This window comes from Canis lupus, chromosome 12, assembly GCF_048164855.1.
Source record: "Canis lupus baileyi chromosome 12, mCanLup2.hap1, whole genome shotgun sequence".
Classification (NCBI taxonomy): Eukaryota; Metazoa; Chordata; class Mammalia; order Carnivora; family Canidae; genus Canis; species Canis lupus.
Genome location: NC_132849.1, coordinates 8084481 through 8110217, shown reverse-complemented (window position 1 = coordinate 8110217; position 25737 = coordinate 8084481). Strand labels below are relative to the sequence as shown.

The 25737-nt window shown below is 40.0% G+C and overlaps 1 protein-coding gene across 1 annotated transcript in view; it reads right to left on the bottom strand.

The window, feature by feature from the left end:
- NOTCH2 (notch receptor 2) overlaps positions 1-25737 on the bottom strand; it is a 160664-nt gene that overhangs the window by 12943 nt on the left and 121984 nt on the right. Inside the window, exons 13-25 of the mRNA XM_072769558.1 lie at positions 23895-24087; positions 22413-22558; positions 20498-20611; positions 18005-18124; positions 17496-17648; positions 12969-13197; positions 11982-12183; positions 10227-10380; positions 9479-9663; positions 7797-7929; positions 4354-4590; positions 1903-2015; positions 461-966 (exon numbers count right to left, since the gene is read on the bottom strand). Of these exons, the coding sequence (XP_072625659.1) occupies positions 461-966; positions 1903-2015; positions 4354-4590; positions 7797-7929; positions 9479-9663; positions 10227-10380; positions 11982-12183; positions 12969-13197; positions 17496-17648; positions 18005-18124; positions 20498-20611; positions 22413-22558; positions 23895-24087 (2485 nt within the window). The remainder of the gene's footprint in view (positions 1-460; positions 967-1902; positions 2016-4353; positions 4591-7796; positions 7930-9478; positions 9664-10226; positions 10381-11981; positions 12184-12968; positions 13198-17495; positions 17649-18004; positions 18125-20497; positions 20612-22412; positions 22559-23894; positions 24088-25737) is intronic.

The window sequence follows — 25737 nt, the reverse complement described above, 5'->3', positions numbered from 1 at the left end:
GACGACCAGGGGGGTTAAGTGGCCTGATCTGGCTTATGCTTTCTGATAAATCTAGATGGGGAAACCCTGTTTAAGAGAAAGGATTGGGGTGAACACAGAGAGGTACAGACCTTTCCATTCATCCTGCAGGCAGGTTATGTGAGAAGCTGCCTGGGAATGGGTAACACGACTTCCAAAAGTTATTTTCCCTAGGAGGTCATGAGAGGCAGCAGGTGAGAAGGCAGAGAGAGGCAGAGAGAGGGTGGCTGCGCGTGAGCATTCCTGGACCTCTGTCAGCAAGGGAGAGCACAGGGCAGCGTGCGACGGGGCAAGGCTGACACCAGGAAGAGGGCCTCAGGGCGCCAGTCTGAAAAGCAGAGGCAGCTTGAGCTGAAGCCCCGGAGTGGTTAGGAGCAAGAACGAGGAACTGAGGTGTGTTAGTGATAGTCTCCCTCAGCTTCTGGGAACCCTGGACCCTTACTTGCATGTCTTGCTGTTCCCCTGGCATTCAAAATTGTCAAAAAGGCACTCCGCTGTGTTGCACAGCTCATCACACTGGTTGTTGATGTAATCCCAGCAGGGGAGTGGGGAAGAGCAGTTGGCCCAGGGGTTCTCCATGGTCAGGGAACAGTCACCCCCATCCCACTGGCAGGCATGGCTGTTGCAGGCCTCATCGCAGACGCCGTCCCGAGCTTTGTCGGCACAATACTGGCTCAGGCAGGTGGCAGGAGGGGTGCTGGTGGGAGCCATGTAAAGTTCACAATGGCTACCCCAGAATGGTGGAGAACACTGGCAAGAGTAGTAAGGAGGCTGGCGCTGAGGATAGCAGCTACCCCCGTGTTGGCAGGGACTACTGGCACAGCCTGATTCACAGTCCTGGGGGTTGGGGCAGAAGCAGCGTGGTCCTGAGGCCGTGTGCACACACTGCTCTCCTCTCCTGCACTTCACTTGTCCACAGCTGCTCTGACATTTCGCTCCGGAGAATCCCTGTGGAGATCAGTGAACAAATGAGGACAGCAGGCCTCATTTTTCCTCCTAATCCCTTCTCTGCCACACCTCTAGGAAGATAAAGATTAGACACATGGCTAAGATTCCTCCATGTAGCCTCCTGTGCCATGTTCTAGGAAGGAGCCTCTTCAAGTCAACCTAAGGTCAGAGATGAAAGTTCCACGGGATGAATGTAGAATTCTCTTGCTTTAAGAGCTTGCTTCCAGAAATTAAGTCCACAGGTCATAGGTGAGATAAGACTCAGGTGACATAATAAGCACCTTCCCTAACCTTCCTTACCATTCACATAATCGCTTTAGTAGGGGGAAAGTTATTTCAGGAATCTGGGACATCTAAAGCTTTCCATGTCACTCTATTCTTGTATTTCCTGCTCAGCCAGACCAAGGGTACTGCACAGGTTTCCTTTTGGTGTGTCCTCACACGTAGTGATCTCTGTTTTAGAGAGGTTTTAGCCTCTGGCAGAGGCCAAAGAGTTGGCAGAGCAAAGGGCTGAAAACAGGCTTCCTTCTAGTGTAACAAACAGCTTGCTCCCAAATAGTCCCTGCTAAGGAATGTAAGTAGAGTAGCATTTCCAAACAACTCTGCCCCAATCTAGGGGCAAGACTACCCTCTGGCACAGGACCCAAAAGCCTGAGACAGTAGTCTTGTTTTCAAGGGAACATTCCACTACTTCCTGTGGATTTCTCTTAGTGCTTCCAAAGACTGAGAGTCACAGGTTAGGGAACTCACTGTGTCTGGGAGTATCTTGACAGCTTTAAATGGGAAACCTCAGCACTTTTGTGAAGGAGCTAAAATTGAGAAATCTCCCCACCAAGAAAGTTCCAGATAGAGGTTGGAAAAACCAGTTTTAATCTGGGCTTTGTCCAGATCGTATGAAAGATAGCACGCCCCTTAAATAGACAACACGGCACTTACCGGGGGACAACGACAAATGAAACCATCAGGCATGTTGCTGGCCACAGCACACGTCCCCCCATTCAGACAAGGCATCTGGGGACACACATCGATGAAAGTTTCACAGTGACGACCTCAAAGCAGAGAATGGAAAGGAGTTTTAAAAGGCAGAAGTAGTAACTGCATATTACTGAACAGAGTGCTGCTGAGATGGGAGCTAGCCAAACGGTGAGGGATGGGGCAAGAGGTGTGAGTGCAGTCCTAAGCCTAAGGGAACATGAGAAGATGAGAAAAACTTACTGGACCGCCACTGGCTCAGGCCAATACCCCCATATGTCTTGTGCACACAGTAAATGTATGTGGCATACACTCCAAAAATAGACTCACAAAACAGTATGTACGTGGACATTAAAAATCACTCTACCCCGACCAAAAGAAAAGGAAAAAAGGACTCAGCTTTTCTTTTCTTTGAAGATACTTTAGCTTACATAAGCCAAAAGAAATATTCACTAAAACTGTTCAGTGCATTTTGTTAAAACTGTCACCTTCACAGAAGAGTCTACACTGGGCCAATACATCCAAGTGGTGATTTGTAGCTTACAGAGAATTTTCATGCATAACATCTCTTTTCAATCATTTTCTAGCCTTTCTGTAATCTGATCAGCACTGCTTTAAAGTACAACTTAATTTTTGCAGAGTTAATTTCCTCTAGGAACAGTTCCAAAACAGAAGGCACCTCAAGGCCACTGCTGCATGATAAAGTGAAGTAAGCAACTGAAACCGAGGGGAGACCTGGAGACACAGCTCCTGGCAAATAGCAGGAGATGGACCCTGTCTGGCCCACAGCCATTGATAAAGAGAAGAGGGGCTTTCAAAAAGAAAGTAAAATAGTAATAATTTTGGTCAGCCAGAATTAAGAGGCAGGGGTTACAGGTACCTTCTCTTCAAATCACAGCAGCAGCCACTACCCAAGAGCAGCCATCATGTGCACCTAGGAATCAGGGGGCAGATAGCTCCTCAATGTTCATCTCAACAACTACATCCTACAATAACTACAACCGATGAGCTCGAAGGATTCTTTTCAATCACAAGTGTGGAAAATGCATCACCACTACTTCCTGGTGGTGGGACCTAATTCAAGGTGGTCTTCAGTCCTTCATCTGTTTCCCACTTTCTTTGTAAGTGCTTGTCAGTCCTTCCAGATAAAGGAAGCCTCAGAGGCAATGAAAGAAGCAGCAGCCAGTTTTGCTTCTCTGGCTTCCCAGGCATCTCGTGGCTAATATGAGGCTGTAGGACAGACTGCTCATATTCCATCCAAAATTGTCTCAATAGGTATGATGTTCATAATGGACTGTTTCCCTTTTGACATCACATCCAGGCATCATTTGTAGTGCAAAATCCCTCCCATTCTTCATAAATTACCAATGTTCTTAAAAGTATGTCTTTAAAATTGGAAGGAAGGAAGCCTAGAGATGGGGTCACAATACAGCAGAATCCAACTTGCCAAATTACTACTAAGGTGACTACTGTTGCCTATTATCTGACTCCTAAGGAATACTACTACAGCATAAGGTCTGGAATGACTCCAGAAATGCCAAGCAAACTTCTAATCTAAGCATCTTGATGACACTGACAACGTTAGATATTACTGTAGTCCCATAAAGTCACCAAGCTGCCCATCTTCAGAGGTAACTAGTTAAGGACCTAGGACAAGCCTCTATTCTGAAGCAGGACTTGGTCATCTTTATGATCTGTGATGAAAAAGAAACCTAAGAAGGGACTTAGGAGTATGGCCAACTCTTACCTGTGCAGGTCATACCCCTACAATTTTCTAGTGCATACCCTCATGAACTGGTTTTTGCTTTAACATACCCCAATTTAGACCTATTCCTCTTAGATGACCTAAAAGATTCTAATACTCTCTGGGTCCCAGATATAGAAAGGTTACCGTGGCAGTGACTACCCAGTAACCCAGGTCATTACATGCAAAAGGAGATAGGGTGATGAAAGCAGAGTAGATGTATGGTTTCTGAACACAAGACATTATTTTCCTCAGAAGAAAGACTTCTGTGGATGGATTTGGTGTTGGCAGCACGGCAATGTGAATGTTTTTAATACCACCGAATTGTGCACTAAAAATGGTTAAAATGGTATACTTTATGTTATGTGTATTTTGCCCCAATTAAAAAGGGCTATTTTGCTCAACCACTCCCAACATTCAATTTTTTTCTGTATTTCTGCTAGTCTGATATAATCAATGTATAATAAAAGAGAAAAAAAAGGCAGAGGTGGACTACAACATCCATGAAGCACAGGCCTAGGGAAAAATTGGACCTCTGAATTAATCTGGTCTAGTCTTTCCAATGTAAGAAAAAAAGTTTCACTTGGGTCTGGAACATGACACTCAGGGCCCAATTTCCTCATTCAAAGGCCCACCAAGGGAGAGTGCAGGGGCACTGGAGAAGCTCTCACCAGTGAAGGCACTGCGACAGACACACAGGTAGTCATTGGTTAGCTGGATGCAGTCCAGGCTGCCCTCAGAGCTGCAGGGGTTCGAGAGGCACTCGTTGATGTCGCCCTCACACCGCTCTCCCGCAAAGCCAGGCAAGCAGCGACAACTGTAGCCCCCAATCCTATCCACACACTGACCACCATTGAGGCAGTGGGGACCCCCAACACAGTCATCAATGTTCTCTTCACAAAGCAGGCCTGGAGGAAAGAGAGAAGAGACAGAGAATGATGACATTCTTAAGAATACTTCTTTCCTGCAAAACAGAGTCACTCTTTATGGCACTTTGCAGCTATGCTGATGACATGTCTCCACCTGCCATGGGACCTTTCAGGTCAGGTGGGGCAAATCACACTCTTGATCCATGGTAGCTGCCGTCATCCCCGGTGACCAGTAAGGGTGAAGGAAAGAATATGCTCAGGTCATCATAGGTACTCTCCCACACAGCCCCCCAAAGTGGTCCCCTGTGCACCAGCTGGCATTATTCATCCCACCTGAGGGACAAGGAAACTGGAGCTCAAGAGAGACCCAGTAAATTTCTCATTAATTCATGCCTTTTATTCAAACTATAAAAACCAGTTCAAAAGAGGCTATCATAACAATACATAGATTATAAGTACATAAAAATATTGGTAAGAACTGGACTAAGTGTTGCGGGATTTTTTAAAAGTTTTAGACTCACTGACTTTTCTGTAAAATAATGTGTACTTGTTTCTTACTGTTGAAAATTATAGGGAAAATCTGTTAAGAACACAAAGGTTATTCCATTTAAAATAGAACTTATTTAATATACTACAGATGTAAATGAGTCACCTAATATGAATATCCATAAATATTTTTGAGAAAGTACAAAAGAAATCAACTGACAATTCTAGAGAAGATTCCATGAATGATTCAAAAAATTATAAAAGGAAAACAGTTCTGTATTCTTCCCACTTGCATTTGCAGCATACACTAATATAAGCAAGACTATTAAAAGGGAAAAAGAGGGGTGCCTGACTAGTTTAGTCAGGGAAGTGTCTGGACTTTGGCTCAGGTCATGATCTGGGTCCTGGGATGGAGCCCCACTTCAGTCCCCATGCTCAGTGGGAAGTCTACTTGTCCCTCTCTATCTGCTCTTCCTCCCACTCATGCTCTCTCTCAAATAAATAGAATCTTAAAAAAAAATAAAGGAAGAAAAGACCTCTTTTTCAATAACAATAGCAAAAGACAAAATTATAGGAATAATCTTAAGAAGAAATGTACTAGGCCTACATGAAAACTTTAAAATAGTCCTGAAAGATACAAAAGGAGATCTGAATAAATAAAAAGATGTTATCATTTGGTTAGGGAGATTCCTCATGGTAAAGAAAGATGCCAGTTTCCCCACACAGATTCATAAATTTAAAGTGACCCCAATAAAAAAATGCCACCAGGATTTTGTTAATAGACAATCTGATTCTAAAATTATATGAAAGAAAGAAAGTATAAGCCTAGCCTGGAAAACGCTGAAATCAAAGATCCTTAATAATTAAAACAGAGTGGGATTGATAAATTAACAGAATAAAGAAAACAAAACAAACAAAAGAAGTCCAGAAAAACACCCAAATACACAAGGGTATGTAGAATTTGATATAGTTGCCGTCTCCAATTATTGTAAAAAAGATCAAATATTGGGATGCCTGGGGCGTGGGGCATGATCCCAGAATTCCGGGATCCAGTCCCACATTGGGCTCCCTGCTTGGAGCCTGCTTCTCCCTCTGCTTGTGTCTGCCTCACTCTCTCTCTGTGTCTCCCATGAATAAATAAATAAAATATTTTAAAAAAGTGAAATATCCCATAAATTTTGTTGGGACAAATCAGTAGCCATAGGGAAAAAGTGCAACAGTATTCTAGTACCTGAAGAAAATATGGGAGAATTCCTTAATGATATTAAAGTCTAGAAGGTATTGCTGACTAGGATTCAAAACGCAGAAGCCATTAAAAGAGGTTAATAAATCCAATCTGATTAAAAACAACAAAAAAAAGCTCCAGGGGTGCCTGGGTGGATCAGTAGGTTGAGCAACCGACTCTTGGTTTCAGCACAGGTCATGATCTCGGGGTTATGAGATTGAGACCCACTTTGGTCCCTGCACTCAGAGCAGTCTGCTTGAGATTCTCTCACTCCTTCTGCCTCTCCCCCATGCTCTCTCGCTCTCTCTCAAAATAAATAAATAAATTTTAAAAAAATAAAAAAAAAACTCTGCATGAAAAAAATCATAAAGAAAATCAAAGACAAAAACCAATATATCAAGAATATTTTGTATCACAGTTAATCTCTGTAAAATATTATGATGAACAATGTAATGGGAAAAAAGAATATAGATACAAATAGAGAAACCACTGAAAGAGGAAAATCAAGGACTCATAGGTGAGAATATGTTCATCCACACTGAGAAGCCAGTATGGTCATATGCTATGATACAGAAATATAGATCAAAACCAGAAATGTACATAATTCTCTAATCCAGCAATTCCATTTCTGAAAATTTATCTACATATATACAGATTCAAGAAACCCAAATTTCTATTACTATGATATTGGTTCAATATATTAAGCTACAAGGGAATTCTGCTGGGTGAAGAAGATTAAGGAAGTTCTATAAGTTAATATGGAAACATAACCAATTAAGTACAAAAAAAATCAAGTGCAAGAGTAAGAAATAGGAGTGGGGTAAATAAAAATATCTTTGTATTTGGCTTCTAAATACATATAAAGAAATCTTGCAACTGATGAGTCACTGAACTCTATCCCCTGAAACTAATAATACAGATTAGGTTAATTAATTGAATTTGAATTTGAAAAAATAAAAACACACTCTAAAGGACACATAAAAAGAAAACTCTAGAAGATACAGAAGAAACTAAAATAAAATAAAGTGGAGGTTCCTTGTTGGTGGGAGGGGAGAACTAGGTATGGGGAAGGGGAACAGAAACAGACTTTTCACCTTATGCTTTCGCTGCATGTATATTGGTGTGTGTGTCTATATATAAAATCTGGGCCTGTGCATATATTGCCTAACTACAAACTAAATTGAAAACAGGATGGTAAAAAACAAAACCACTGTGTAATCCTACTTTCACAGAACATCTGGTAATTAGGGACTGCTAGACAAATGAACACTGAGGCCTCTCCTCCCATCAGCATGGGACCAGCAGTAATAGACCGACCTACCAAGTGAGAACGAGCTCAACCTCAGCCTGAAGCAAAGCAGTAGAGATAGGCAGAACAGCGAGCCCCTGCCCTGGAACTGCAGGTGCCCCCAGGCCAGGTTGCAAAGCTTCGGAGTACTGAAATAAAACAATTTTTAAATCTCTTCTATCCTAAAAACTGGCTTATAACTTAAGAAAATGCCCTAGATGGAGACGGGTAGGGCTGACTGCATACCTCGAGTGCCTGGTGGACAGGAGCACTTGAAATGGTTCACGAGGTCGACACAGGTGCCTCCGTTCTGGCATGGCTGATTCTGACACTCATCTACTTCATACTCGCAATTGACGCCCTGATATCCTGGGACACACTGATAGGAGCAAGCAAAAAGGAAGAAACACTGGACCATTGCTAGAAACAGACCACCAGAGCAAATGAGGTCTGGAAGGTTGCCATATACCTTTGCCCACTCCCTGCCCCCACCCAGCTCTCGGATGCTTCTCTGGCACCGCTTGGATGCTTCTCTGGCACAGCCACACGCTCCACCAATCATCCTGCGCAGGGCCAACTTGCAGCTTACTGTCATTTACATCTTCCAGCTGAAAAGCCACTTTATAGTGAAGGCAAGAACTCAGTATTCTGAGGGATATTTCAGGGTTGACCCCTGTGCAAAACTTTCATCGCTCCTCAATGCAGGTTTTCCCATCTTTAAAATATGCATTCCTTGGTGTGTGATGAGGACCCTGTGACTCAGTCCAATCAAAGTGTGGACAGTAGTCAACACACTGCATTTATTGATCTCTAGATTCAGGAAACCACACATACGTAGGAGAAACTGGTTGAGAAAGGGATGGGGGCGGAGTGTTAGTTAACGTGGTAGCTATAGGGGTTTGAGGGATTTCAGGGCTGGTCAGGGAAAAAGACCTTGACCATGAAGTGGCTTTATTGGGCAATGCTTTGACAAGTTTGCATGTGAGGCCATCCCTTGCAGCATGAGATTGTCCAGAGTGGAGAGGAGGGGAAGGAGAGGAGCGCAAGTGAATTCCAAGGAAAGGGAGTAACTGAGAGGGAACTAACATGGTCGGTGATGTCACTCAGCAGCCAGGCCAGTCTCTGGGTCAGAGATCTTTGAAGGGCAGCACTGGCTTGGGGTCTTTAAGTCCTGCGGCTTACCTATGGTTTGCAGATACTGGGTGCAGTTTTGCAGGATATGCAACGCAAAAAAGGCTCTAAATGGCTAAAAATTGGCTTTTAGGGCTATTTTTAAAACAACCGGATCTGTGAAAATTTGAGTTTGGCACCGATGGTGTTTGAACTAACAGGTCCCAGCCCGCATGAAGGAATAACTGCGGGCTAATATAAAGAGGCCAACTCTGGCTCATTTATGAGAAGTACGACTTCTCTCAGTGTTCCTGCGTGGCCTGAATTGGTGTCAAATTCAAGTTTCCAATGTTTTGTTGACATCTTGCTCTGACCATTATCAGCCCGGCCATTAGAGCAATATGTTCCTTAAAAGATACACACTTCCTCAAATATATACACATCATACTTGGTGTGATGCTACATGGAACAGGCTAGACAACTTCAGGACACACTTCAAAGTGGCTTCTCCTATATCAGCTGCTATTCAGGGATGTCCCAGGGGCCACTGAACTGCTGGCCTGTGAAACTCACTCTGGCAGTGAATGTTGGCTTCAGGGAATGGTTCTAGACCTCTATAGAAATACCTTACTGGAGCCCTGTGAACTTATTACACAAGGGGACTGAAACAAATGGTGGTGGTAAATAGCGTAATGGTGACGGTAAAGAAAAAAAAATGGTGACTCATAAAAAGTCACAAGCAGCTAAATCAGTATGCTAGTGCTCACGACAGTTCTGCCATCTTCGGGAGGTCTCTGACCTCTGGGGGCTTATCTTACCTCACATCTGTACCCGCCAATGAAGTCCCTGCAGGTGGCCCCATGCTGGCAGGGGTTGGATGAGCACTCATCGAGCTGCTCCTCACAGTAGCTCCCAGTGTAGCCCAGGGGGCACTGGCAGTGATGCGAGTTGCCAGCATTGATGCAGATGCCGGAGTGCTGGCACAGGTGGTCAGTGGACACCCCTAGGAAGCCGAGTACAGAAAGAAACATCACAGAAGAGCACACAGCATGTCAGGTTCAGACCAACTAAGTGTGTTCTCATCTACTTCACAACCCTTAGAACCAGATTTATGTTGAAAATAAACTCAGCCCTGGGGCACCTGGGTGGCTCAGTCAGTTAAGCGTCCAACCCTTGATTCCAGCTCAGGTGGTGATCTCAGGGTTGTGGGATGGAGCCCCCTGTTGGGTTCCACACTGAGTGTGGAGTCTACTTTAAGATTCTTTCTCCCTCTCCTCCTATATCCTCCCCTTCCCTCGCTCTCTCTCTCTCTAAAATAAATAAATCTTAAAAAAAAAAAAAAGTCCTGAAAGTGAAATATGTCTTCATTTCCTCTTACATGCATTTCTTTTTGGAATCTCTAAGCCTGTGCCTCTGCCCTTTCACCTTCTATCTCGGGACCGTTTCTGTAGAGCCTCACTCACCCACCACTGTCCACTCTTCCCATGGTAACAATACCTGCCCTAAAATGCTATTAGTTGGCTGAAACTTGGCAGAGTGACCCCAGTCTGAGAGGGCAGAGCTCACCTCTGTGTAAGGCCGCCACCTCACAGGACACATTGGGCACGTCACAGTAAGCACCAGCCCATCCTGATGGACACAGGCACCGGGACTCTGCTTTTTCCTGAATGCAAGTACCTTTGTTTTTACATGGAGACCGACTACAGAGGTTCACCAGTGTCTGAAACAGAAGCATACATCAACATCCAAGTATCAGAAAAGAATAAAATAAATCACACTACATTTTAAGAATCAAGAGAAAGCACACTAATATAAAAACAATAAAAAAGAGCTCTCAGTCAAGTCTTAAAATAGTCCAACACTCTCAGTAATCCAATTATTTTACTTATTCTAAATCTTCTTAGCTCAGCCATTTAAAGTTTTCACCACAGAAGTTTAAGAGTCTGAGGGAGCCTAATAGGTTAAAGTTATTCCCTCCGTTATGATTATGTCCTGTTCCGTGGGCACCTTAGACAGCCAGAAAAGAAAGAAATTATTGCTGTCAGAGAGGTCCATAACACCTGTGCTAATCATCTGGGAGAAATCTACATCAATCTCAATCAAATCTGTCCATGTGAATATGAGTAAAAGGATATACAGCCTATTAATAAACCTAAAAGCTATCACAGAGCCTTTTTAGAGGGGAGAAAATCAGGCTTACGCAAAACACGAGGGAAAGAATCTGAGCAGACTAGTCCCTTTCTCCATAACTCACATGTGGTGCCCTGACCCCAGGGAGAGCAAGGTTATACTCCTGGACCGTTTGCCAAAGAAGGGGCCAGTGGTTATGGGTGGAGCACTCCCTTGGCACATGTAGCCTTACACTGTGATAAGAAGCAAGAGCCCAAGGAAGAATGTCCTTCTGATCCACAGAATCAGCATCAAGGTGTTTAATATACAGAGGTAGTTATTTGCACATTCAATATAGCCAAAGCCTTATTGGCCACTTAGTCCTAAATTCTTTGGAGTTCTGTTATTCTATCATTCTATCATTGTTTAAGAAGTAAAAATAGCATAAAATTAAGTACAATGTGGGGCACCTGCAGGGCTCAATCAGTGTCTGTCTTTGGCTCAGGTCATGATCTCAGGGTCTTGGGATCAAGCCCCACCTTGATCTTTGCATCAAGCTCTATGTCAGGCTCTGCGCTCAGCCGGGAGTCCGCTTTTCCCTCTGCCCCCCACCTCTCACTAATTCATTCTTTCTCTGTCAAATAAATTAATTTAAAAAAATAAAAAATAATTAAATACCATGCTGTTTGGTATTCAACCTTGGAATGGTTGCTTTGCCCTCTGGGACTCAGTTTCTTTTTCCATGAAATGAAAGGCTGCCCTAGCTAGCTCTGAGAGTCTATAAAAATGCACATTTACATATTTGAAATTGAAAAACATATGACCAGCTTGATTTTGAGAATATTACAACACTGCAAAACATAATAATTATTATTATTCCCTTAGACATTGTATCCAAACTTTAAAAACTTTATTTTGATTATTCTTTTTTTTTTTTGTATTTCCAACATGAATACTACCTATGTGCTTATTTCCCATATGTATTTCTCTGCAGTTCTTGGTTAGCTGTTACAACAATCTCATGCTTGTTAATCTGCATAATCTTGCCAGTGCCACCATTTTGGAATCTACCAGTTATTAAGAAGTTATGCAGATTTATCTCAGGGACATCTCCCCTGAGACCCAGAATTTTCTTTTAGGAGGGGCTTATTCTGCTTACAAGAGAAATAAGTATAATATTCAGCTATTCTGAGTAGGACGAAATTTAATTACCTGACAGTTTTTCCCAGTGTAGCCTAAGGGACAGGTGCAGCGGTAGGTACCAAGGCCATCAACACATATTCCTTCATTTAGGCATGGGTGAGAGTTGCATTCATTGATCTCATGGAGGCAGAAGGGGCCAGTAAAGCCCAAAGGGCACAAGCAAGAGAAGGAGTTAATCCCGTCGACACATGTGCCACCATTGAAACAGGAGCTGAGAAGCAGAGAGAACAATGCCAGCTATGTAACCTGGTACCTCTGATCTGCTATTTAAAAGTAAGGTTCCTAGAATCTAACATGTTATAGAAGCAAAAACTCCTGAGCATCCTAAACTCCTAGACCCAGTAAATTTTCTTTTTCCAAATTAGACTGGGTGCCAACCAGCCTGAGTCCCAGCTTCCTTTCTACAACCAAAAAGGTTACAAGAGTATTTAAAAGGCTGAGTTTATTAGAGATTCCCAGAGAAAATGAAGGTTTCCAGGTTTTACCCAGTCCTTCAGTGGGTTTCCATGTATCACATTTCATTTTATCCCTCAAGTCAATTTAATTTATAAGAAAAGTGATAAGTAAATAGCTCTTAACTCTAGATTTCTTTCTGAAAAAGAAATAGAATAAACTTGTTGGGAAAAAAAAACACCTAGAAATTACTAAAAAGTGATGACAAATCTGGGGGTAAAAAAAAAAAGGAATTTTTAAATTGTCAACTGAAATGAACAAGAGACCAAGAGGAGAATGGAACAGAATTATAACTCTTCCTGTTCCCTAAGCATTAGAAATAAATGGTGGTCCATCCCACTAAGCTTTTCAACCTCTGATCTTTGACCTGCTAACCACACATCTACAGGGAATCAGGAAGTGGGCAATAGGAGTAGACGATGGAATGGGACCCAAGTGGATACCTTATCCCGTCCTGCAATCCCAGCACTGTGCTCTGTAGTTTTCCCTCCTTTCCCTCTTTTTCCAGGAAGACAATGGTGCCTGAGTGTATGTGTTGCTCACCTCTCAGTGCACTCGTCGATGTTGTTCTCACAGTGTACTCCATCAAATCCCGCCTGGCACTTGCAAGTGTAACTGTTGACATAGTCAGAGCAAGTCCCTCCATTCTTACAGGGTTCACTCAGACACTCATTCATGTCTGTTTGACACTTATCCCCAATAAAGCCAGGATGACACAGGCAGGAGAAAGTATTCACTCCATCTACACAGGAACCTCCATTCTGGCAAGGATCTAAGTCATTACATACAAGAATTAGAGCTCTGAACTAAAGCATTAGTTTAATTTTAGACCTATAAAGAAAGGTGAGTGACCTGAACTAAATCACACTAAGAACAGTAATAATTCTGATTCTACTTGTACTTTTCTTTACATCTGTTTTGCTTTGACTCCTCCATTTATGAAAATGAATGCAGTAACACTTGCCTGAGATTCCTAGCCTATTTGATAATTGGAATGAACTATGCATACATCACTAGCAATTTTGCAAACTTAAGAGTCCTAAAACTTACAATGATCCCCCACATTTGCTAAGCAAATATGTGCCCCCTATAATACACAGAATCTCAAAAATATCAGTAAAGATTTTCAAAAGGTGTATGAGTGGGTGAGGCAAGATAGGATATATACTAAGCACCCCCCGCGCTGATCTTTCTTTCCTATTTTTTCCCCTCCCTTCATCTTTCATTTCCTTTCCTTCCTTCTTCTCTTTTTTGTTTTTGCTTCTAGATTTAGGAAGAATTAAGAAACATTTAAAACATTTTAAGTATCACACAGCTCAATCTTAGAACACTCTAGGCTCACAGCAATAAATCAACAAACTTTGAGCTACTATCATGGCACAGTCCTCCAAAATATAGATGACATATAAATCAGAACAAGAAAAATAAGAGACAGCTCTTGCTCTTAAGGACCTTAAAATATAATCTGCAAAGACAGGTCATCTACATAAAAAGAGAACAAAACATCGGGTGGGTAACATAGTCCTGATTTTATAAGAGGCTTATTTAAAACCTTAATCATCTATTAAGCTAATTCCATTCTAAGGCTCATCTGCAATCTTTATTGGAAAAACTGTAAAAATCACATTATTTCTTCTTATCCACAGTGCATAATGGCACACTGTAATTTCCATAGCATCTTTCAAGAAACGCACTATAGCTTACTGAATTATTTTAAATTAATTATAAATATTGCTAGCTTTACTTCAAATAGGAAAAAATTTAAATACTGAAAATTTTGACTACATAACTAATGTGGAAAAGAAACCCAAATAATTTAATTCCACTCCCTTAAATTCTCCATCAACTGCTATGGACATATTTTTCTTCACTACTGCTACACAATGTTGAATTTGTCTACATATCTTTCTTTGATAATAGACTATGAGTATCATGAATGTAAGTAAGCACTGGGTTTTATCTATCTTGGCACTGCCAGGACCTAGTTTGGTACCATTCATATGGTGATCTGAAATTATGTATGCTGTGAATTAGGTGCCATTATTTTTAACACATCGTGATAACCTTGTTTGAAGTTCAATGATTTAATCACCACACAAATAACTGAGTACTGATAAGCAGTGAGCACTGATAAGTAACTAGGTATATCACATGCATACAATGACACCATCAAAGCTGGGGAAAGAACCATCAGAAAGAAGTAGGCAGATCAATCCCAAGAGTTTACATTATGCTGAGAATAGCTCATGTTCATGACAGTCCAAACAAAAAGACCTCCTAACTATGCACTAAGTAGGATCCTCAGAGAGTTCTGTCTCAGTAGTGAGCCATTTTTATCCTAGTCTAAAGGCCATTCTGGACCTAACAAATCCTGAAGAAAAGATCCAAAAGGATCAAACTGCTTCCACATGATCCTTAAAGCTTGAACATATTATAAAGATTTTTTTTTTTAAGTTTAGCATCTAATAAAAAAATTACCAGGTAGGCAAAGAAGCAAGAAATATATCCTGATGAGGATAAAAATCAACAATAGAAGCAGACCTAGGAATTTTCCATTTGGTAGAATTAATGTGAGGACAATAAAACAATTATGATAAAAAAAACAATTATGATAAATATACTCTGTTCAAGAAGAAGAAAGCATGAACATGACAAGGAGAGGAATAAAGGTATAAGAAAGACTCAAATCAAACTTCTAAAGATAAAAATACAATGAAGAGAAAAAAATATACTGGATGGGATTAACAGCAAACAAAACACTACAGAGGAAATGATTAGTGAACTAGAAGATATATCAAAATATCTTCTTAGTTTTTAGGGATTTTATGTATTTATTCATGAGAGACAGAGAAAGAGAGAGAGGTAGAGACAGAGGCAGAGGAAGAAGCTCCATGCAAGGAGCCCAATGTGGGACTCAATCCTGGGACTCCAGGACCATGCCCCAAGCTGAAGCCAGATGCCCAACTGCTGAGTTACCCAGGCATCCCATATCAAAATATCTTCAAATAATAAAATTATCTAAAATGTAACACTGAGGAAAAAAAACCCTAAAAAATAAGTAAAACAGGGACACCTAGGTGGCTCAGTGGTTGAGCACCTGCCCTTGGCTCAGGGAGTGATCCGGACCTGGGACTGAGTCCCACATCAGGCTCCCTGCATGGAGCCTGCTTCTCCCTCTGCCTATGTCTCTGCCTCTCTCCCTGTGTCTCTCATGAATAAATAAATAAAAACTTTAAAAAAGTAAAACAGAGCATTGGTGAACAGAGATAACTTTAATCAACCTAAAAGATGTATGATGAAAGTTGTAAAGGAAAGCAAAAAGAAGAAAAAAAAAAAAGGAAAGCAAAAAGAATCTGAAAAAATTTGAATATTTTCCACATTTGGGTCCATATATCCAAAAAAAGGTCAATGAACCCCACACCACCACCACCACCACCACAAAAAGAAACATGAAGAACAACTGGGGCATTATAATTAAATTGCTAAAAAACAGTGGAAAGAAAATACTTTAAAAGTAGTCAAAGGAGAGAAAAGAACATAAAGAAATAAATATAAGAATCATTGCAGATTTCTCCTCAGAAATACTGCAAGGCAGAAAGCAATGGAAGGATTATATGAAAGTGCTGGAGGGAAAAGTCAACTTAGAATTCTACTCCCTATGAAATTATCTTTGAAAACTACGGCAAAATAAAAACCTTTTCAGAAAAAAATTAATCACTAGGAGAAAGAATTAATCCCTAGGAGATAAGCACCACAAGAAACATTAAAGGAATTTTTTCAGACCAAAGTAAAATGATACTTGAAGGAAATGTAGATCTATGCAAAAGAATGAAAAACATCAGAAACTGTAAATATGCTGTTAAGTGTAAAGACTGTTAATTTATTTTTAAATTTCTTGAAAAATTAATTGGCCATTTGAAGCAAAAATAGTATTTTGGGTGGTTTATATGTTGCCATACATATATGGCAACAACAGAACAGAGGACAGGAGTGTAAATAAAAGTATACTGTTATAAGGTTTTTAGTGCCATACAAAGTGGTATAGTCGAAGGTAATGAATTAAAGTTGCATACTGCAAACCCAAAATCACCACCAAAAAGAAAAAGAAAAAGAAAGAAGGAAAGAAAGAAAAAATGTTAAAAAAAAAAAAGATATGGCTAATATGCCAGTGGATAAATAAAATGTAATCATAAAAATGCTCAATTATTCCAAAAAAAGGCCCAAAAAAAGAACAAAATGTAAAGAGATGGAAGATCAAATAACATGCAAGATGAACTCAGTCATATCACCATCAACCATTAAATTTAAATGGCATGAAGAGCTCAATTAGAAGTTAGACACTGTCATATTGGAGAGAAAAAGCAAGACTCAATATATGCTCTCTAAAAGAAACATACTTTAAAGACATAGGCCAAAAGTAAAAAAGATGGAAAAAATATCTAACAATAATCAAAAGAAAGGTAGGGTACTTATATTAATATCAGGCAAAGGAGACTTCAGAGCAAGGAATATTACCAAGTTAAAAGGGTCATTTCATGACAAAGGACTCAATTCTTCAGGAGAACACAACAATCTTAAATATTTTTTCATGTATTTAAAATCAGAGCTTCAAAAGACATAAGCAAAAACTGATAGAATTACAAGAAGTAAACAAGTGCACAATAAAAGTGAGAGATTTCAATATCACTCTGTCAATAATTTATAGAATAAGCAGAAAGAAAATCAGGGAAGATCTAAAAATACTGTTAACCAATTTGAAGTAATTAACACTTATGGAACTCCACCAAAAAACAGCAAAAGACATTCTTTTCAAGTGCACACAGAACACTTATCAAAACAGACCACAGACTAGGCCGTAAGACATGATTTAATACATTTAAAAATAATCCAAATGATGCAAAGTACATTCTCTGATCACAATGGAATTAAACTAGATATCAATAAACAAAACTACCTGGAAGGAACCAGCAACAAAAGATATTTGGAATTAGCAACAACACAGATGGAGCCTCGGCACTGCCCTGCTCCCTGTGTGCCTCAGGGGACTCAGGAACTGGCTGGCATACTCACTGGCAAGACAGTCATCGATGTCGTCCTCACAGTCCATACCACTGAAGCCCGGAGGACACTCGCACATGTAGCTGCCCTGGGTATTATGGCAGAGACCATGGTTCATGCAGGGTTTGGAGACACATTCATCAATGTCAATTGTACACCGCTGACCTAGAAATACAGGCACAATGAATGGTCCTGTCTTTGGAAGGTGAGTTCCACAGAAATGTATGGGGAATCCGAGCTGCAGCTGGGGTAAATAGGGATATTCTGATTGGTCTCCCGCTTTAGAAAGTCTTGTAAGGCTTTGTGCCCGGAGAACATCATAGGAATCTTCCAGCCACTAGGGGGCCCCAAAGGCATGAAAATGAAAAAGGCTTTCTAAATCATTCCAGTTAGCAGCTCCTGTACAAAGCTGGTGTTTTTTGACCATGGGCAGGCCTCAGAAGACTGGACCTTCCATGTTAATCTGATGATCTGACCACTTTGTTTAAAGCTCTTGGTTTCCTTAACTTCTGTGTTGTTACCTTGCCAGCCAGGGGCACACAGGCAGGTGTAACTCTCAAAATCGGGTGCCTCTTTGCAAACAGCAGCATTCTCACATGGGTTTGGGGAACAGGGAGCCAATACCGTCTGACAATTCTTGCCTGTAAAGCAAATGACAGAATTTAGAGAAAGAGCCACGGATATTGAAATTTTGCAAATTCTATACCAAAGGATGCTCTTTGAATTCAAGTCTAAAGGTAGCTTTGGAATCTGAGAGACCTATAGTCCTTTAAGACTTAGCTCTAACTTGATTACTAATTGTATGACTTCAGGCAAGTAATTTATCTCCCCAGAGCCCTCCACATAAGCAAAATGAGAACTAGGATGATACATAACTCATTGAGGGTTAAATGAAAAAAAAAATTTATAAAGACTTTATTAGCATAGAGCCTGGCACACAAAATGAGTGTTCAACAACTGCTGGGCTGCTCTCAACTTTATTATAATGGGTGGTTGTGCTTGCTTCAGCAGCACATATTTTATAATGGGTGGTTACACGGATCTGGAACTCTGCATCTCCACAGCTAAGAGTCAGCCACTCAGAAGCTCAGCCACACACAGATCCTCCTTCATGTGAGCCAGGAAGAAGCAACAACACAGTCTCCTACTCCTCATAACCTCTGCTGGCCTGTTCCAGAGGCAATGGAGTTGATCAGAAGGCTATGGGAAGCAGGAAACAGTGAGGTAATTCTGATTTCCTGCTAACATGTCTCCTTATATCAACAATATGACATTGATATTTGCACACCAATATTTCCTCCCTTAGCATATTGAATCTAAGCTTCCAGCACAGGATAAAAAAAAAAAAAAGAAAAAGGAATGCTTTTACTAAAAAGAAAAGAGGATTTTTAAAAATCAAGTTACAATGAACTCAATTTAAAATTCTATCCTAAAATTTCATATTCAAAAGAAAAAAATTACCACAAATGTTTACCAACATACCCAACCAGTTTTTAAGGTATCTGGTTAGAATAGTGGCTCACAAGGGAAGGCAATTTTGGTTAGTTCCCTTCATGCTGGCAAAAGCCCAATGACAGAACCCTTAGTTACACTCAACACTGAAATTTTAATCTGCTTAGGCTTTCAGTATAATATAATTTCCCAAAGTACACACACAGTAAATTCTCTTATTGGGATCGTAATCTGAAGAAAAATCAGTAGCCAGCAGAGAGTCAAATATTCTTACAGTATCTGAATAGGAAGAAGACAAAATAAATATTTTCGCACCTAAATTACACTCAAGTAAGCCTATGATGCCTGAGCATAGTGACACCTGTTTATATCTCCCTGCAGTCATCAAGTCTCAGTCTTTCTGGCTGTGAGATGTTCTTCTTACTACCAACAAATGTGATCAGCACTGTCATTATGAAATGTATTTTTTAGGCTTTCTTTGTCTGGGGATAGCTAGGGATCTCCAATAACTTTAATTTTATTTATGAGGCTGGCTAAATGCAGTTTGTCTCCATGAACATTTCTCTCAAAGAGGAACAAAGGTAACAATGTAGTATCAAGTCTTTCAGGTAACAGAGTTATGGTTTTGGCCACTCTGCCACTCTAAACAGCTAGAGTCACTAGTAATGGCTACTACTAACAGCACACTAGGGGAGTAAGACTTCAGCCATGCTCCTGTCTGCATGCTGCATACTGAAGAAGCATGCAAGCCATCATCCATTTTCCTGTTTTGTTCTCCACAGATGAAGAAAATGGATGAAGAGGTAAACAAGCCACACAAATACAACCACACAAATACAATCACAAGACAGCAGTAATGAGGCAGGAGGGTATAAAGAAGAAATAAATGTCCAAACATTCTCCTAAAATACCACCTGAAGCAAAGAACACTTGATACGAAATGAAGTCACACCCATGTCTTCTGTGTATGTAATCGCCATCCAAGGGGCAATACCTCTCTGAATGAGACGTAGTGGTACTGAATGTAAGGAGAAGAAGGGCTGTTAAAAGGACAAGCTTTGGATTGAGAGAGACTTACGGGCAAATCCTAGATCTACCACTTACCTATGTGGCCTTCAGCAGGTAACTTCTCTTTGCCTCAGCATAAAATGGTCATAGGAACTTCTACTTTACAGAATTATTTTGAGTACTGTATTAAGGAATCCAAAGTACACAAAGTACCTGGCATATAGTAAATTACCAGTAAGTGGTGGTTGTATTATTGAACTAAGATGAAGAACACAGGCCATGACAATACTAGGTCTATTCAAATAATGAATGAAACCAGCAGCCATACATAATTTTGAAAAACATGTTACAAAGAAGGCAAATGAGTTCCCCTATTGGTTGCATTTAGGTAGGCCACAGTGTTTCCTCAGAGCTCAAGATCTAGTCAGTGAGGGCAGGATGAGTGACCAGGGAGCAACTCCTCAGAGCAGCATCACTATTTCCAAGACTCAGAGGTTTAGAATGACAAGGCAAGAACACACATCTTCTCTGGTCCCTTGACCTGCAGAACTCACCTGTGTATGGCAGCACACAGTGGCAAGTGTAGCCACTTATGTTATCAAAGCAGGTTCCTTGGTTCAGACACGGATTTGAAGCACATTCATCAATATTCACCTGACAGTTATAGCCTATAGACAGAAAAGGGGAAAATCCCAAAACAGTGAAACTTCCTGTTAGCCTCTTTATTACCTAAATGAATAAGCAATTCTTTTCATGGTAAATAGTAACTGCTTTAGAAATTGAATTTCTTTAGGCCATTGGAACACCTGTTCATTCATTTCAGTGGCAAGTCCCTGACATACAGTCAGTCAGTAAAAGACAGTCAAAAAGATGAATGAAAGAAGTATATTCTAATGGCTTAAAGGTTGAATGCATCTCCAAATACAAGTGATTCCTCAAGAATGGACCAAGAAGCTCATTAAGGTTAAAATTTTGCCACTGTAATCTAAATATCAGCTCTTTGTATACAAAGTAGCTGGTCAGAACCTAAAAAGGGGTATAATTTATCAAGGGGTAATTTTTTTTAAAAGATCTATTCATTTTAGAGAGAGAGAAAAGAGTGAGTGTGAGTATGGGCAGAAGAGAGGGGCAGCAGGAGAAGGAGAGAATCTCAAGCAGACTTCCTGCTGAGCGTGGAGCCAAATTGAGGCTCAATCCCAGGACCCTGAGATCATGACTTGAGCTGAAATCAAGAGTCAGCCAATTCAACCAACTTAGCCACCCAGGTGCCCCAAGGGATAATAGTTTTTTAATACATTAGTTAAAGCCTCTGGTTTATGCCTACTCTTCATATGCACAGTCTCTACTAATAATGTAGTAATACTTCCTGAAGCCATAAAATTGTTTTCCCCTGATTCAAGACATGGAATCTATTTTCACTATGAAAAATAGAAAAGTAAGGAAGTATTAATGGGATAGGATAGTACCTAAATATTATACACCTTTGCATTTTCAACAGTACCTGACACAGAGCCTCAAGATAGAGGAACTATAAGCACTGTAAATAAAAATATATATATATATTGTCTGGGAGTACAGAGGTCTGGGTTCAAACTGTATACTGTTACTCACCAGCCATACAGCTTTGTATTTTACATTTTGATTTTATTTTGTTCGCTGATCAGCAAGTCTCAATGAGACAAAACACATAAAAGCACTTTTAAATTTCGATGCAAATGTAATATATCAGAAAATTAATGACTAAAATATAGTCTCAAAATTTTCAAATAATCAATAAATTGACTCTGGAACATCTTGATGTATCATGGTAGTCTGGCACAATTTTTGAGTAGGGAAATCAATGACTAAGTAGATAGAGGAGTGCAAAATAAATGATTTCCCCACAAATTTCACTTTCATGAGTTTCTAAGAGAAAACTGATGGTAGAAATACAATGACAACTCAAAAAATTATTTTTACACAATCCTCACTATAATACATTTTTCTAGAAATACATTTTTCTAGGAAGCCATAGGTACACTATATATTTATCTCAATGTGTAAGATAATTTGTTAGAAGGGTTTGGAACACATGGATTCTTCCATGGCATTATTGCTATCATAATTACAATAAAACAAAATTCTCTAGTAACTAAGTTCTAATTTTACTCCCCAAATCTCTTTTGAATTACCATAGAATCAAACCAGCACCAGGGAGCTTACAATTACAATACCTGTCCAAAGTTGTGTTAAGTGAAGTCCTAGCTGCCCACCTTAAATAGTTCTGCACCTCACCTCTTTGCTAGTAGAATCTATATTTATTTATGTTTTTATTCCCAAAGTGTAAAATATTAAGTTCTTATAAATACTAAGTTTACAAATTATGTTTGCCATAAGAGTGCATAGGAACAAAGAAAGGGAAAGAAGTCAAAGAATATGCAATAAGAAAAAGGCATGAAGGGAGATAGAAATAGGCATTTTTGTTTTCACCTTTAAAGCCCTTCTTGCAAGTACACCTGTATCCATTCACCAGATTGTCACAAGTTCCTCCATTCTGGCATGGGTTAGAAAGACATTCATTCTTGTCCACTTCGCAGTTGATACCAATCCAGCCTGCATCACAAAGGCACTTGTATCTGAAAAGAGATAGCATTCTTTAGTGTGGGGGGATGAATGTACAATTGAATCTTAGGTAAAATATAGGACTTAGTGAAGAAATGTGGAACAGAGGAGCTCATGGGAAAGCTAATCTCATTTCTACTCTTCTGGGAACCTATACTTGGATCACTGCAGGTACAGTGTGAATTGTGTGGTCCCATCTGGAGTACTCAGTAAAAAGGTTTTTTTCTGGTGCTTCCTAGCTCACAAAGATACTAGAGAAATTAATTAAATTATAGTGAGCTTTCATATGTAAACAGTGGTTGGTACAATACATTCGGCCAATCTGAAAGGCACATTAACATGGATAAATCTGTACTTTTATTATACAGGAAATTAAAGTAAAGCAAACATTAGGATCATTTGTTTCTGATGCAAGACAGACATTCAAGAAGTAGGTTCATATCAGAGACTCTAAGCTACTCTGAGGAGCTCCTGGGATGTATGACTTTTGAGACATACTTTGTCTCTCCCGAACCCTGCCTCAGAAAGTATGTTGGGTAGGAAAGGGAACAAAAATGAAGGTATCTGAAATATATGTACATTCTCCACAATTTGAACATCATAAACACTTAGATTATGGTATTAGGAAATAAAAGCTCTCTTGTCTGGAGATTTAGGAAAAAGGTAGATGGGTTGGAATGCTTTGCAGGCTGTCATACTCTGACACAAGAATATTGAGGCAATTCATTTGGAAATTACTTGATTTTCCTTCACCTCTAAATACATTCTTTATTCTTTCACATGTTTTAAGTATGGCAAATGGCAATCCCCAGAGCCTTATCTTCTGGCAGGCATAGCAAGCGTATAGGGACTATCTTATGTGACCTAACTTCACACTCTGAGTTTCTACAAAAGTAACTAGCAACACATCACACAACTCTCAGGGGCTTACAAACCATGAATATTTTATCAGGGCCATGTGTATAAAGTAGCAGAGACCAACTCCACTACAGTGGCACACCGAGGCACCATGACAGATAAGAATGGAGTTTTTAAGCAGGGGGAAAGATAAAATAGAACCTCCCTCAGAACTCAATCCTGCAATAATTACTAAAAGCACAATTGCCAAAGACTCATAAAATAATGCTGGATTTCTCCCATGAGCTGATTACCCCTCTATTTTCTACCTATTCAGTCATGGAAGGTAGAACAGAAGTGGCAGTTTGGAAGACTGAAGGAGACTACCAAAATCTGCAACCCACTTTCAGCTCAAGCCCATAAATGACTTTCCACAGGGCACAGTCTATACTGAAACCCAACTGGCTTGATAACAAGTCCATAAGAAACTATTCATACATGGCAGCGACTCACCCACTAGGGCCCCCGGTACAGTTTCCATGGATGCAGGGACTGCTCAGGCACTCGTTCACCTGTGAGTAGCAGCTGGGGCGATGAGGACCCTCAGGGCATAGACAGCGGAAACCATTCACATCATTGATGCATGTTGCACCCTTGCGACAGGGATTGGAGGCACACTCATCAATGTCAATGTTACATCTCTGTCCTGTAGAGAAGGAGAACAGTTTTTGTCATATTCAAAATGCTTAGGGAATAGACACAGAACTATGAGAGATACTGTGTTGACACCTTGCATCTGCACAGGTTGTCTTGGGCACTAAATGTCAAGATTTTTTTTTAAGATTTTATTTATTTATTCATGAGAGACAGAAAAAGAGAGAGAGGCAGACACACAGGCAGAGAGAGAGAGAGCAGCAGGCTCCATACAGGGAGCCCAATGTGGGACTTGATCCTGGGACTCCGGGATCATGGCCTGGGTAGAAGGCAGACACTAAACCACTGAGCCACCCAGGCATCCCTAAATGTCAAGATATAAATAATAAGACACCTAAGAGCACTTAGCGCGATGTGAGGAAGTAGCAAACAGTATAGATTTTGATAACACAGCCAAGTTAACAAAATGCTGGAACAGCACTGTAGTGTTTTGATGTATATTTCTTCTTTATTCCATCTTAGAAACAGGGAAACTTTAAAAGAAAACACCAAATGTTACCCAAAGTTGGCTGTTCCTCTGGCTGATGTTCTAGTACTGTTAAAGAAGCTTTTATTGGGGCAGCCCCAGTGGCCCAGCGGTTTAGCACCACCTTCAGCCCAGGGCCTGATCCTGGAGACCCGGAATCCAGTCCCATGTCGGGCTCCCTGCATGGAGCCTGCTTCTCCCTCTGCCTGTGTCTCTGCCTCTCTCTCTCTCTCATTCTCTCTCTCATCAATAAAAAAATAAAAAATATTTTAAAAAAGAAGCTTTTATTACTGCTTTTAGCTGATTCACCACAAACTATTTTTTTCAGTTAGTCAATCTCTTACATTCCTACATATGGTATATCTCAATTACCCGGAATACTTTAGTGAATAAACTATTAATTTAATATTAATATTGGTGAAAAAGAAAGCCATTTTGCTTTCATTCTTAGAGTTGCATTAATCCACTTTTTGCCTCAGAAAGAAGGTATTCTAAGTATTCTAAGCATAATTTTAATGTCTTCTGATAATTGAGAAAATAATCCTAGGATTCTTAACCTACTCAGACTTTAATGTGCAAAGAGTCACTTAAAATACTTGTTTTAAAAGGAGATTCTTAGGCCCTGGCACCATAATTTGTGATAGGTAGAGTCCAGCAAGCCATATTTTAAATAATGCAGATGGTTCAAATATTACATTTTGAAAAACTCTGATGTAGACAATTATTAGTCTATCATCATGCAATAATGTAAATGCTCAAAGTATATCAAATTAAATGAATATATTCTTCCCCTGAAACCTATACACTTTGCACTATGCACTTTGAAAAGATGTCAGCTCTAACCTTGACATTTGTTGCTTTAAGCTAAATGAAGTGTGCCACTTACATAAGAGTTTTGCTTTGTTAAATTTTGAACAATTGAGATTTAACTATATATTGCAAAATGATATAAAATTTTAAAACAACCCATAATTCTGTAAATAAGTGGCAACAAGTAACTGCTGCAAAGGAATTTATAAGTTTTAAAGAATATAATTTTCTGATTCAGATAAAAATATGCATTTTTATTTAAGAAAGAGAAACCTTGCATTTAGAACAGGAAATTCCAAATGAAATAGATCCACACCCCTTTAAAGTATGGGTATTAACATTTTTTCACTCTCCGTTGCTCTCTAA